The sequence below is a fragment of the Sarcophilus harrisii genome, chromosome 1, assembly GCF_902635505.1.
Source record: "Sarcophilus harrisii chromosome 1, mSarHar1.11, whole genome shotgun sequence".
Classification (NCBI taxonomy): Eukaryota; Metazoa; Chordata; class Mammalia; order Dasyuromorphia; family Dasyuridae; genus Sarcophilus; species Sarcophilus harrisii.
In genome coordinates, this window is record NC_045426.1 from 220,173,147 (window position 1) to 220,186,629 (window position 13,483).

The window sequence follows — 13,483 nt, forward strand, 5'->3', positions numbered from 1 at the left end:
CCTCCTCAAATTTAGCTGAGTTAATTCTCAGAATACACACACAAACCATCACTGGGCTTAACTTTAAGTGTTTCCAGTCTGTAAGACTTGCCAATGCCTAAGCCACAACAGGTCACCTACAACAATCAATAAGGCATTTTGAGTAGGACTTTAATGAAATATAATGTATGCAATATTTAATTAGGTGAATCTGTTATATATAAATATAACCTTTAATCTCTAAAACAATTACCTATATTTCTAAAAATTTTAAATTATATTACATACCACAATAATCGCTATTCTTCCGCCTACATCTCCAACAACTGTGATGGGTGGCTTTTCTTTTGGAATCAACACTGAAAAAAAGAACAAAATCAAGAATAAAAAACAGAACTTCAGAAGAACAAGAAATATACTGGTATACTAACGTTGTTTTCCTCAACAAATTTTTTGTACAACTGATTTCCTTTCTTATCACAATTTCAATTTTACAAAATATAGTAAGTAATGGTACTTATTGTACCAAAATTAAGTAACTAATAGTACAATAAACTAATTATCAACCCTCACAATTTATTTCATCAGAATTTTTTGCTAAGAATATCAACTAATACATTTGTCACCTAATCATCTATCCATCCTCTCTCTTTCAAACAATACAACTCCAGAAATACTAATTTAATAGTCATTCTTTTAATTCAGTTTTCTACATAACAAACTTTCAAAAATGATGTTTCTGTCACAGTGCTATAAGAAAACATAACTTTTTAAATGAAATAAACTAAGATCAACACTTAACAAAATTGTTAGAAGAAAATGAAGACCCAAATGTGATTATGATAGAATACTCTTGTATGAGAGATTAATGATTAGGATGCTCTCAAAATAACCTGGAAAGTACTCCATGAGCTCATGCAAAGTGAAATGTATTGTCTACAAAGTAAGAGCAATATTGTAGGATGAACAACTGGGAATGATTGCTATTCCCAGCAATACAATGATCCAAGACTACTCTGAAGGACTAATGATGAAAAATGATGTCCAAAATTGATTGTGTCTGAACAAATTGAAGTATGCTTTTTTTCCTTTTTAAATTTTAAACTTTTTCTTGATGTTTTTCTGGGGGGAGGAGAATCTGTTTTCTTTCACAATGTGACTTTTATAGAAATGTTTTGCATAATTTAACATGTGCCTTCCCAACAGGGATAAGGGGGATGGAGTAAGAAAGGAAGGGAGAGAATCTGGAATTCAATTTTTTTTTTCTTTAATCATATTTTATATTTTCATATACATATATAGTTTTTAAAATTCATCTTTGTTAAACTCTGTTCCAAATTTTCTCTCCCCCCTCCTTTATGTCCTCTCTCAAGACAGTAAACAATCTAATAAATTAGCTATATGCAATTCTTTTAAACATATTTTCATATCTGTCATATTGTGCAAGAAAAATCATATCAAAAGAGAAAAAAATGAGAAAAAAAAGCAATCAAACAAAAACAAAAAGCTGAAAATACTATGCTTCAATCTACATTTGGTCTCCATAGTTCTCTTTGGATGTGAATGGCATTTTCCATCCCAAATCTATTGGAACTGCTCTTGAAACATCTCATTGTTAAAAAGAGCCAAGACCACTACATTTGAACATCACATAATCTTGTTGCTATTGTGTACAATCTTCTCTTAATTCTGCTCACTTTACTCAGCATCATATGAGTCTTTCCAGGCTTTTCTGAAATCAGCCTGATTATTATTTCTTATAGAACAATAATATTCCATTACATTCATATACCAAAAAATTTTAAGCCATTCACCAACTGATGGTTATTCACTCAATTTTCAGCTCCTTGTCACTACAAAAAAAGGTTGCTGTAAACATTTTTGCACATGTGGGTACTTTTCCCTCTTTTATGATCTCTTTGGGATATATACACAATAGAGATACTGCTGTATCGAAGGATATGTATAGTTCTATTGCCCTTTGGGCATTGAACGCAGAAGTTTTAAAAACGAATATAAAAAAATTTGTTTTGTATGTAATTGGGAAAAATGAAATATATTAAAAAGAAGAGAGCGAAACAAAGAAAGAAAGAAAGAAAGAAAGAAAGAAAGAAAGAAAGAAAGAAAGAAAGAAAGAAAGAAAGAAAGAAAAAGAAAGAAAGAAAGCAAATGGGGGAGGGAGGGAAGGAAGGGAGGGAGGAAGGAAGGAAAGGAGGAGGGAAGGAAGGGAGGAAAGGAGAACCAGAGATAAAGAATGATTTTTTTTCTTATGGTCACTGATTTAACCTGTGGCCCAGAAAATAAAAAAGAACACAAAATGATTTCAGAAGTGGAATTAAACTGAGATTTGCATAATGCTATGTCCTTACAGCAAGGATTTATGTCATAGTTTTGTAATCCTAGTCCTGTACTTAATATGTAATTATCATTTTTTTTTTGTACTTATCATTTAGTAGATTGCTAGATTGACACTAAAATATTATTTTTACTTTTTAAAAAATTTGGCAATATAGGGAAGGAAAGGCACTTTCATTAAGCATCAAATATATCATTTGATAATGAATTATAAATTGATTTTTTCCATTTCAATAAATCTTTATTCAATGAAATAATGTATAAAAATCAACCTGAGAACTCAATTATACATGAAAGATAATGGGATATTCAGTCTTAAATATATACACAAAGCACAGCTAATAGATGTTATTCCTCTTCGCCCTGCCACTTTACTCCTGTCATTTTTGGTTCCTACTTTGTCCCTTGAGCCATTCCTATTATTGGCCTAAGGGAATGATGGATGTTACTATTTTCAAGCCAATGAGAATTTCAGGCACAAAAGCAAACAAAAACAAAAACAAAAGCCCCCACAAAACACCAAAGCCTTCCTCCCCACTATAAATTGCTTTAAACAAGCACATATTTTCTACTTCTTTATTTTCTTCTCTAATTGATTTTCTACCTGACTCACCAAAGCAGTTATTCCAACATTATCTTCTTTTCTCAAACCTCCCACATTTCTTTTCCCATGTCCTTTCAGCTGAAGACCTAGTTTCACCAAAAATAAAGTAAAATAAAAATAACAAACTCCTCTCCTCTTTCCTTTTCTAATTTCACATATTTTGGCCAAAATCTTCCACTATCTCTTCCTTCCCTAAGGCCTCTGATGGCCATTCATCTTGCCTACCCCTCTATAGGGCTGTTGGGTTAGCACAGTAAATAGAATGCTGGCCCTGGAATCAGGAGGACCCATTCATTTTCATGAGTTCAAATCTGGCCTCAAACACATATCAATTGGGTAACTCTATGCAAATCACTTAACCCTATTTGCCTTAGCTTCCTCATCTATAAAATGATCTGAAGAAAATGGCAACTACTACTTCTGTCAAGGAATCATGAAGAGCTAAGCACAACTGAAACAACAAAACAGGTACTCTCACCCATTTATTCTTATCTTTGCTATCAAACTGTCTCTACTATCATCCTATCCCCAAAATCTTTAATTGTCTCTTGTTATCTGCCTAAGTTTCCTCTTGGCTGTACAGAAAAACACCCTAAGTCTCTCTCAACTTTAAAAACCCTAGTATGCTTTTCCTTGTCAACTAAACTCTTCGAAAAAACCTCAGTATTTGATGTTTTGTCTCACTTCACTTTTTCCTAAACTCTTAATAATCTTATTTCTGACTCATCATTCAACTGAAAGTGCTTTCCCTACAGTTACCAAAATTGTCAGCTTTAATGTTCTTTTTTCAATCTTTACATTTTTCAACCTCTCGAAGTTTCTGACCAACTCCTACATATTTCCTCTTCTCTTGGTTTTTGTCATACGATTCTGGGTTTTTAAAATTAAAAAAAAAAAAAAGTCTGGCAAATGCCTTCTTAGTCTATTTTGCTGGATTTCTGTCCATTCACTATCCCAAGACTCTTATCCAAATCTTCAGTTTTTTTCTTTCTATCTTCTCTCTTTTGGTCACTCTCAACATTTCTCATGGCCTCAATAATCACTTGTAATTTGATAATTTGCATACCTATATATCCAATCAGTCTTTCTTGTGAGTTCCAGTCTTATACCATTAGTTGTCTATGTTACATTTTGAACTAGTTGTCCTATTTAAGTACCTAAACTCAAGATGTTCAAAATAAACTCCATATCTGCAAATTTCCCTATGATTGTAGAGGGTACTCACTGTCCTCCCAATAAATATGAAATCACATATGTAATCAGTTGATAAATATTACAATTTTCTTTTCTTTTTTTTAAATTATAACTTTTTATTGACAGAACATATGCATAGGTAATTTTTTATAACATTATCCCTTGTACTCACGTCTGTTCCGACTTTTCCTTTCCCTCCCTCCACCCCTTCCCCTAGATGGCAGGTAGTCTTAAACACGGTAATTATGTTATAGTATATCCTAGGTACAATATATGTGTGCAGAACCGTACAGTTCTCTTGTTGCACAAGAAGAATTGGATTCAGAAGGTAAAAATAACCTGGGAAGAAAAACAAAAATGCAAGTAGTCTACATTCATTTCCCAGTGTTCCTTCTCTGGGTGTACTGATTCTGTCCATCATTGATCAGCAATTTCATTTTCAAATCCCTTATACTTATCCCTTATTTCTACCAACAGAAGTACTAATCTGGTTCAGGCCTTTATCTAACCTCTTGGACTCTTTATCTCAAGTCCCTTCCCAATCTATTCCATCCTTCAAAAATCTGACAAAGTGATAAAGCACAGGTCTTACCATATCAACTTCTTAATATAGTAAACTCCAGAGTTTTCTTATCAACCCTAGAATTAAATAAAACACTTCTGTTGGGGCAATTAAAGGTCTTCATGATCTGACTTTTTACTGTCTTTGCGGTCTTCTCTACATTATTCTCTTCCACACACACACATACTATGGTCAATTCATCTTCCTGATCCTCATACATGACACTCCACCTATCATCTCTGTGCTTTTGCACTAACTGTTCCCATGCCCAGAATGATTTCTCCTCAATTCCACCTTAAAGAATAACTGGCCTTTATCTACAAGGTTTTTGTAGACTCTACAAGAGGTTTTTCTGGTTTCCCCTAACTGCTGTTTTTTCCCCATTTTGCTTTTTCTTTATATCTCCAGTATTTACTACAGTTTCCGATATTTATACAAGTAAATGCTTGTGGACTGCCAATAGAACATAAGATCCTTAATAAGGACAGAGGCTATTTAATTTTTTACTTCGTATAGAATAATGCTTGAAAAACATTATACTTGCTGCCTGAAGGAAGGAATGATTAATATATCAAGAACCATATGAAGCCTTTTAAGAATCCCACCCTTGAACTATGCTCAAAAAGTTATCAAACTGTGCATACCCTTTGATCTAGTAGTGTTTCTACTGGACTTATATCCCAAAGAAATCTTAAAGAAGAGAAAGAGACCTGTATGCACAAGAATGTTTTTGGCAGGTCTCTTTGTAGTGGCCAGAAACTGGAAACTGAGTGGATGCCCATCAATTGGAGAATAGCTGAATAAATTGTGGTATATGAATATTATGGAATATTATTATTCTATAAGAAATGACCAACAGATTGATTTCAGAAAGGCCTGGAGAGACTTACATGAACTGATGCTGAGTGAAATGAGCAGGACCAGGAGATCATTATACATGACAACAACAATACTATATGATGATCAATTCTGATGGACGTGGCCATCTCCAGCAATGAGACGAACCAAATAAGTTCCAACAGAGCAGTAATGAACTGAACCAGCTACACACAGCGAAAGAACTCTGGGAGATGACTATGAATCACTACATAGAATTCCCAATCCCTATATTTTTGTCCGCCTACATTTCTGATTTCCTTCACAGGCTAATAGTACACTATTTCAAAGTCCAATTCTTTTTGTACAGCAAAATAACTGTTAGGATATGTATGCTTACATTGTATTTAATTTATAGTTTAACAAATTTAACATGTATTGGTCAACCTGTCATCGGGGAGAAGGAATGGGGGGAAGGAGGGAAAAAATTGGAACAAAAGGTTTGGCAATTGTCAATGCTGTAAAATTACCTATGCATATAACTTGTAAATAAAAAGCTATAATAATAATAAGAATAAGAATAAGAATCCCACTCTTGAAACTGATTAAACAAGTTGTGACACATGAATGTAACGAATTATCAAAATTATCACAGGACTACAAGGAACAATGAATATGATGAATACAGAAAAGAAAAAATAACTTCCATAAACCAAAGTATAATGATGTTACTTTGCAGATGGAGGAAAAAATTATGACTGCATTATTACAGATGGAAGAATAAACAAAATTTAAATTGGCATGCTATGAAATTATAATAACTAAGACTGGTCTCTAAGAAAAAAATGAGTATATTTACTCCTCTTTTTTGCAAAAGAAGGGGACTGAATATAGAAACCTGTGTATAATGCCAGATTTACTTGATATGTTATTTAATTTTGCTGAATTACTTTTCTTTCTCCTTTTATTCTTGTATTAAGAGATAGTTCTCTAGCAATTTGGAACTATGCTCAAAAAGTTACCAAACTGTGCATACCCTTTGATCCAGCAGTGTTACTACTGGGCTTATATCCCAAAGAGATACTAAAGAAGGGAAAGGGACCTGCATATGCCAAAATGTTCGTGGCGGCCCTGTTTGTAGTGGCTAGAAACTGGAAAATGAATGGATGCCCATCAAATGGAGAATGGTTGGGTAAATTGTGGTATATGAATATTATGGAATATTATTGTTCTGTAAGAAATGACCAGCAGGATGAATACAGAGAGGCTTGGAGATACTTACATAAACTGATGCTAAGTGAAATAAGCAGAACCAGGAGATCATACACTTTAACAACAATACTATGAGGATGTATTCTGATGGAAGTGGATCTCTTCGACAAAGAGAAGCTCTAATTCAGTTCTAATCGATCAATGATGGACAGAATCGGCTACACCCAGAGAAGGAACACTGGGAGATGAGTGTAAACTGTTTGCATTTTTGTTTTTCTTCCCAGGTTATTTTTACCTTCTGAATCCAATTCTTCTTGTGCAATAAGAGAACTGTTCGGTTATGCACACATATATTGTATCTAGAATATTATAATATATTTAACATGTAAATGACTACCTGCCATCTAGGGGAGGGGGTGGAGGAAGGGAAGGGAAAAATTGGAACAGAAGTGAATGCAAGGGATAATGTTGAAAAAAATTACCCTTGCATATGTACTGTCAATAAAAAGTTATTTAAAAAAAAAAAAGAAAAGAAAAATTATCCATGTTAAAAAAAAAAGAGAGAGAGAGAGAGCTCTGGGAGAAAGAGGAGGATGGGAAATGTAAGTGAAGAAAAAAAACAACCAATATATCAAGAATAATTTAACAAATTATTAGTATTCATTAATTCTTTAATCAACTGGTTTGATTTGATTAATATTTTAATAAAAATTATTTTAATAAAACTAAAAATTAAGTATTTTAAATGACTATTTTTTTTAAAATATCCTAAACCTGATCTAAAGGCTGGATTCTTTCCATGTAATATCTAAGATGTGAGGATCTCTATGTCAATTTTTAAAGTAGGGCTACAAGAATTAAAAAAAGACTATTTAAGGTTGAAAAAGTAATAAATCTAAATAATATTCTTTCCATCTAGAATGTTCAAATAAATCATTAAGGTCAGATTTTTGTGAGGGCAAATAAGAGAATATTGGTAGTCCAAAAAAAAGAACAGCTTCATATTACTTAAGTTATTTGAGGTTTTTAGACTCCTCAATTCTTCTTCTTTAAGTAATTCTCTTCTCAGGGATTGCTTTAGGGACCTCGGCACACAGCAGGGTATAAATAGTGGAAAAAAGACAAAGTTTAGAATCAGAAGATCTGAGTTTAAATTCCATCTTTGTCATTGCTTATGTGACTGTTCAATGGAAATTACAGTCAGAAGATCTGAGTTCAAAGCCTACCTTAGACTTCCTTTAGGACTTTGAACAATTCATTTAACCAAGTTTCTTTTACTAAAAAGGGAGAAGGCTGTTTTGAGGTTTGGATCAGCAAAAGTGACCAAAAAAAAAAAAAAAAAAGAGAGAGAGGGAGAGAGAAAAATAAGACACCTATTGGAGGAACTATAGAAAGAAGCTCAAAAATGCACAGAATGGATCCAACCATTTAGGAAACAAATTTGGAACTCTATCCCCAAAAGTCACTAAAACTGTGCATACTTTTTGACTCATTGCAACATCCCTAAAGAAATCAAAGTCAGCAAGAAAGAGCCCAAACATAGAAGAATTTGGCTTTCTTTGTCAGATAAAGAACTGGAAACAAAGTAGATATCCATCTCTTGGAAAATAGTTAATTTTATAATGTTGGTTGGTTGGTTGGTATCCTTTATGCTCAGAGAAGACCAAAATGGTATTACTATATCAGGGTCAATATGTAATGTATCTGACTGTTGCTATTCAAACCAATACAAACTCAGAATGCTCTACTTCTTGTGCAGCAACAGAATTATATAAATATGTTTATACATATTGGATTTAACATATATTCTAAAATGTTTAACATATATTGAATTGCTTGCTATCTAAGGGAGGGGGTGAGAAGAAGGAGGAAAAAATCTAAAACACAAGGCTATGCAAGGGTCAATGTAGTCATATTATCTGTGCATATGTTTTAGTAAGGAAGTAAGGATGAGAACCCAGATTGCAAAAATCTGAGTCAGTGTGTTGTGAAGAAATAAGAGTGAGCATAGATACTTCTATTAAGAAGTTTGGTACTGAAGAAGATAAGACCAATAAAAAGATAGCACGAGGACGAAGTAGAGCAATGAAGTTTCTGCTATAACCATTCTTTTTCCTCATGACAGCACATCAAATATTTTAAGACAATGATAATATTTTCCTAGCTTCACTCTAGTAAATTTTCTCTTTCTGGAATAAATATCAGAAATTTTCTTCTTTGGGGAAAAAAAAAGAAGCTAGCAGAAAGGGCTAGATAGGTAGGGCTTGAGGTGGGAGAATGTAAAGTAAAGCAAAGGGAATAATTTATCATTAATGAAGCTAACTTAAACAAGACAAAAATGGGTAAATGGCATGAAGAAAATAAATAAGGGAATTACTCTGGACCAGGAATGTCAAAACCACGTTTTGAAACTAGAAGTCAATTAAAAATAAACAAGCATATATTAATGAAATCACTGTGACTGGAATGATTCAAAGAGGTAGGGATACACAAAAAGGCAAAAACAATACTTCCTATCAAGGAACTAACAATATAATGGGATAAAAACATGTAAATATGGTACATACCACATACATAGCGTATTCAAAGGAAATGACAGGCTCATACTCCCCTCCCTCCCCCCCATAGGTGAAAGGCCACTTATAAAAGGTGACATCTGAATTGAACCCAAAAAATTCCAGGAATTCTAAGAGGTAGAAATAAGAACAGGAACATTCTAAAAATGACTGACAGCCAATCATAGAGACTGTCACATTTTAAGGAACTACAAGAAGAGTGTAGCTGAATTGTAGAGTATGTAGGAGGAGAAAGGTATACTTGGGAAACAGATTTAAGAATACTGGAAAAATAGGATAGGGCCAGGTTTTATCAGGATTTAAATTTCACAGAAAAGACTTTATATTTGATCTTGGAAGTAATAGGAAATCACTGTTTGAGCAGGGTAGATGACATGTTAAAAACATACACTTTGGGAAAATCACTTTGGCAGATGCAAGGAGAGTCTTTATAATAAGGAAACCATTTAGAAGACTACTGAAATAATCCATATCAGGAAAGTGGGGGCCCTAAAAAAGATGATAGCTATGTCAGTGGAAATGTACATAAGGAATGTAATAAATACAGAAACAGTAAGATTTGGCAAATGAATTATATATGAATTTCAGATTAAGAGTGAAAAATTTGGAATGACACCAAGATTGTAAGCCTGGGAGGACAGTATTGAGTTTGACAGTAATAGGAAAACTTGGAGGAGGTGGAGAAAGGGGGGAGAAATTTTGAGAAGAAAAATGAATGGGTTTGGATATGTGTGTGGGGCCTATAAGACACCTAATTTCAAATGCCCAAAAGGCAAAGCAGGAATAGGGTTCAGGAGAGAGGTTAAGGCTGTATATGAAGATGTAGTTATCACTTCTCCAGAGATGATAATTGAACCGCTGGGAGCTCATGAAATCATCTGAAACAGACAAAAACCAGGAGAGGAAAGCTATTCAAGAGAAAAAGGGGATCAAGTGTAAAATGCTGTCGAGAATCAAGAAAATGAAAGCTGAGAAAAGGCCATGGCATTTAGTAAGTAAAAAGATCATTATTAATTGTGAAGAAAGTGATTTCAGTTGAATAATGTCAGTATGCTAGGATCTACTGAAGGATTTTTAAAGAAGAGAAGACATGTTTGAAAGTAAGAGCAAAGCAGAGTAGATAAGAAGCTGAATGTTAGAGAGAATGGGGATGATAGTGGATGATATGATAGACAAAAATAGGAAATGAGATCAAAGATGTAGATTGTCTGGCCATGGCAAAAGTCTCTTCAATGGAGGAGGAAAAAGTGGGGGAAGAAGTCTGAATGACTGAGATGAGAAGGAAGGAAGAACTGAGGGCTTCAGATAAATGGACTCAATATATTCAGTAAAAAGGTAGTAAAAAGTATGAAGCAGTTCTCAGCTGAGAGGATCTGGAGAGGGAGAAACATGGAAAGCTTGAGAAGAAAGTTTAGGAATAGCTGCTATGAAGAATTAAAGTGATAACAAATCATTAAGAAAAAAGCAGAAAGATTAGCTTGTTGCAATAAGGGCCCAATCAGCATGATTGTCTTTCTCCAGATGCAATTAGCAAGTAGAAGGTGAAAAGGATGAGTGAGATCAGAGACATCCTGAGATGTTGGAAAAAGGGAAAAAAAGTCTAAAACTATTCAGTAGAGTAGGAAGTGAAATCATTTGCTGAGGAAAAAAAATAGGTGGAGATGAGGGCTTGAAAGAAAAAGTTTAACAGCCCATATTGTGTGAACTGTGACAAAGACTTGGAGATGAATAGAAAAAGTGCCATAAAATTGTTAAGGCCCAAATGTGATCAGAAAACCAAGGACCAAATCAACATGTCTTCATGATAGCTCAAAGAACAAGATGATAATTGAAATCTAAATCCTTGGAATTCAATATCCCCCATGATCTTACTCAATTGGAATCTTTCTCTTACTGCTCCCCAACATAAAATCTTAGGTCTTTTCTTCTGTTCTTAATAGAGGCATCTTTTTTCTCAAGTTATTCCATCCCTCCATCCTCTCAGTTAATCTAAATCCCAAACTATTCTTCCAAGTCATCTCTTCTACAAGGTCACCCCAATAAAGCTTCCTTGACTATTTAATACTACAATAATTTTTTAAATCTTTCAGTTTTTGTTACACATAGCCTAAACTATATATGTCATCCAGCCAGTAGCAATATAAATAATATTACTTTAAATTGTCCTATAGTATGAAATGGATACATAAAACCTTTGCTTCTAGGATAAATGAGATATCAAAAGTAGAGAAAACACCATCTTTATTTTTGTCCCCTTCCCACAATACTTGTCATAAAGTAAACATTAGATAATAAATATGTATTGATTTGAAAAAAAAATTCCCTTGAAAAGAAAAAAATAAATTATAAAGAAAAAAGGATAGACAAACAAGTGTTTGTTCTTACTGGGAATCTCCAGACTGGGATGTATAGCAGCTATGTTTTTGACTGTAGGTGGGGAATGTCTCCCATCCACCAAATCAGACTCAGCATCCTGTGCTTCTCCATGAATCACAGCAATTCCTAATCTCAGTCTTTCGGCAAAGGACTGTGCCCTGAAAGCAAAAATTAAAAATAAATTTAATGTCATTCAGCACCAGCCTACTTTCTGCTAAGTTTTAAGGAGGAAAAATATTATTTTATTTTGAAAGAAAAAGAAGTGGCATATATATATATATACACACACACACACATCATATTACATGACATATATACACACAATACATATATACATACACACACTGACCAACTGTCAGATTTACTGTTGGTTTTTTTTGTTTAATCTTTTAAAGAAAAATTTGAGTTCCAAATTCTCTCTTACCCACTGAAAAGGCAAACAATATATTATACATGTGGAATCATGGAAAACATATTTCCATATAAGCCATGTAGCAAAAAAAGTATGAAAATAAAGTTTAAAAAATTATACTTCAATTTGCAGTCAGAGTTCTTCAGTTCTCTCTCTGGAGGTGAACAATATTTTTCATTTTCATTCCTTTGGGAATTATCTTAGATCACTATATTGAACATATATTGTATATATATATATATATATATATATATATATATATATATACATATATTGTTGCTAAATCTTTCATAGTTGATCATCAATATAATACTGTTGTTGCTGTACACAATGACATCCTGGTTCTGCTCACTTTAATCTGCATCAGTTCACAGACATCTTTCCAGGTTTTTCCACCACCTTCCTTTGTCATTTCTTATCAACTACTGTCTTGAGACCAGATTTGAACTTATAGCTCTTGTGACTTTGGGTCTAATAATCTCTCCATAGCACTAGTTAGCTGTCCTAATTAGGCTTAGACTAACATCTTACTCCAAATTCCCCAATACATTCTAAAAAGAAAACAGTCAATATTGGAGCAATTGTGTGAAGTTAAGCATACTCTTGCTGGTAGGGGTGAAAGTTAATTCATTTGGAAAGCAATTTGCAATTACACAAACAAACCTAATTAAAATATCTACATTTGCTGCCCCAGAGATTCTAATACTAGGAAGCCTTTGATAAAAAAAAAGTTCACATATATTTCAAAATATTTATAGCAGCACCAAAGTATATGTCCATTGATTAGAGCAGGGATGGGCTAAGGCAACCGCAAATGATGATGAGATGAAAGCTATGTAGAAGAACTTCCCACTGCTTGAGTTCTATAAGGCAATAATGTGGTATGGTCCAGGAAAGGTTATAAAGATCCAAATGGCCCTTGGCAGAAAAGATTTCTTATCCCTCAAAGGCTGAATAAATTGTGATACATTAATGTACCATAATTAACACAGTTATAGAATGATAATGTGCATAAGAAATGATCAATGTGATAAAGAGAAAAAAAATTTACATAAATTGATTGAATGCAGTATATAGAACCAAGAAAACTATGAATAATTTTAGCAAAGTGAACAACAATTTCTTTCTCTGAATGTTGCAAAATTACAAAGAAATTTAAAAAAGATGAGAAAACTTTCCTACCCTTTAATAGAAGTGTTATACATTGATCACATTTTCAGACATTTTTTAATATATTGATCAATTATGCTAATTTAAAAAATTTTTGACTTTAAAATAACTCTCTTTGTTATATGGTATATATGTTTTTTGGAAGGACAAGAGAAGATATGGGGAAAGGAGAGAAATTATGATATAAAAAATTTGAAACAAAAAAAACTAAAAGCAAAAGAAATCAA

At 33.2% G+C, this 13,483-nt stretch overlaps 1 protein-coding gene across 4 annotated transcripts in view; it reads right to left on the reverse strand.

The window, feature by feature from the left end:
• The window catches only part of PRPSAP2 (phosphoribosyl pyrophosphate synthetase associated protein 2), a 55,931-nt gene that overhangs the window by 8,414 nt on the left and 34,034 nt on the right, over nt 1-13,483 (reverse strand). For all 4 annotated transcript variants that reach the window (XM_012542670.3, XM_031937624.1, XM_031937630.1 and 1 more), the window contains exons 9-10: nt 11,684-11,832; nt 268-338 (exon numbers count right to left, since the gene is read on the reverse strand). In XM_012542670.3, coding sequence (XP_012398124.1) covers nt 268-338; nt 11,684-11,832 — 220 coding nt within the window. The remainder of the gene's footprint in view (nt 1-267; nt 339-11,683; nt 11,833-13,483) is intronic.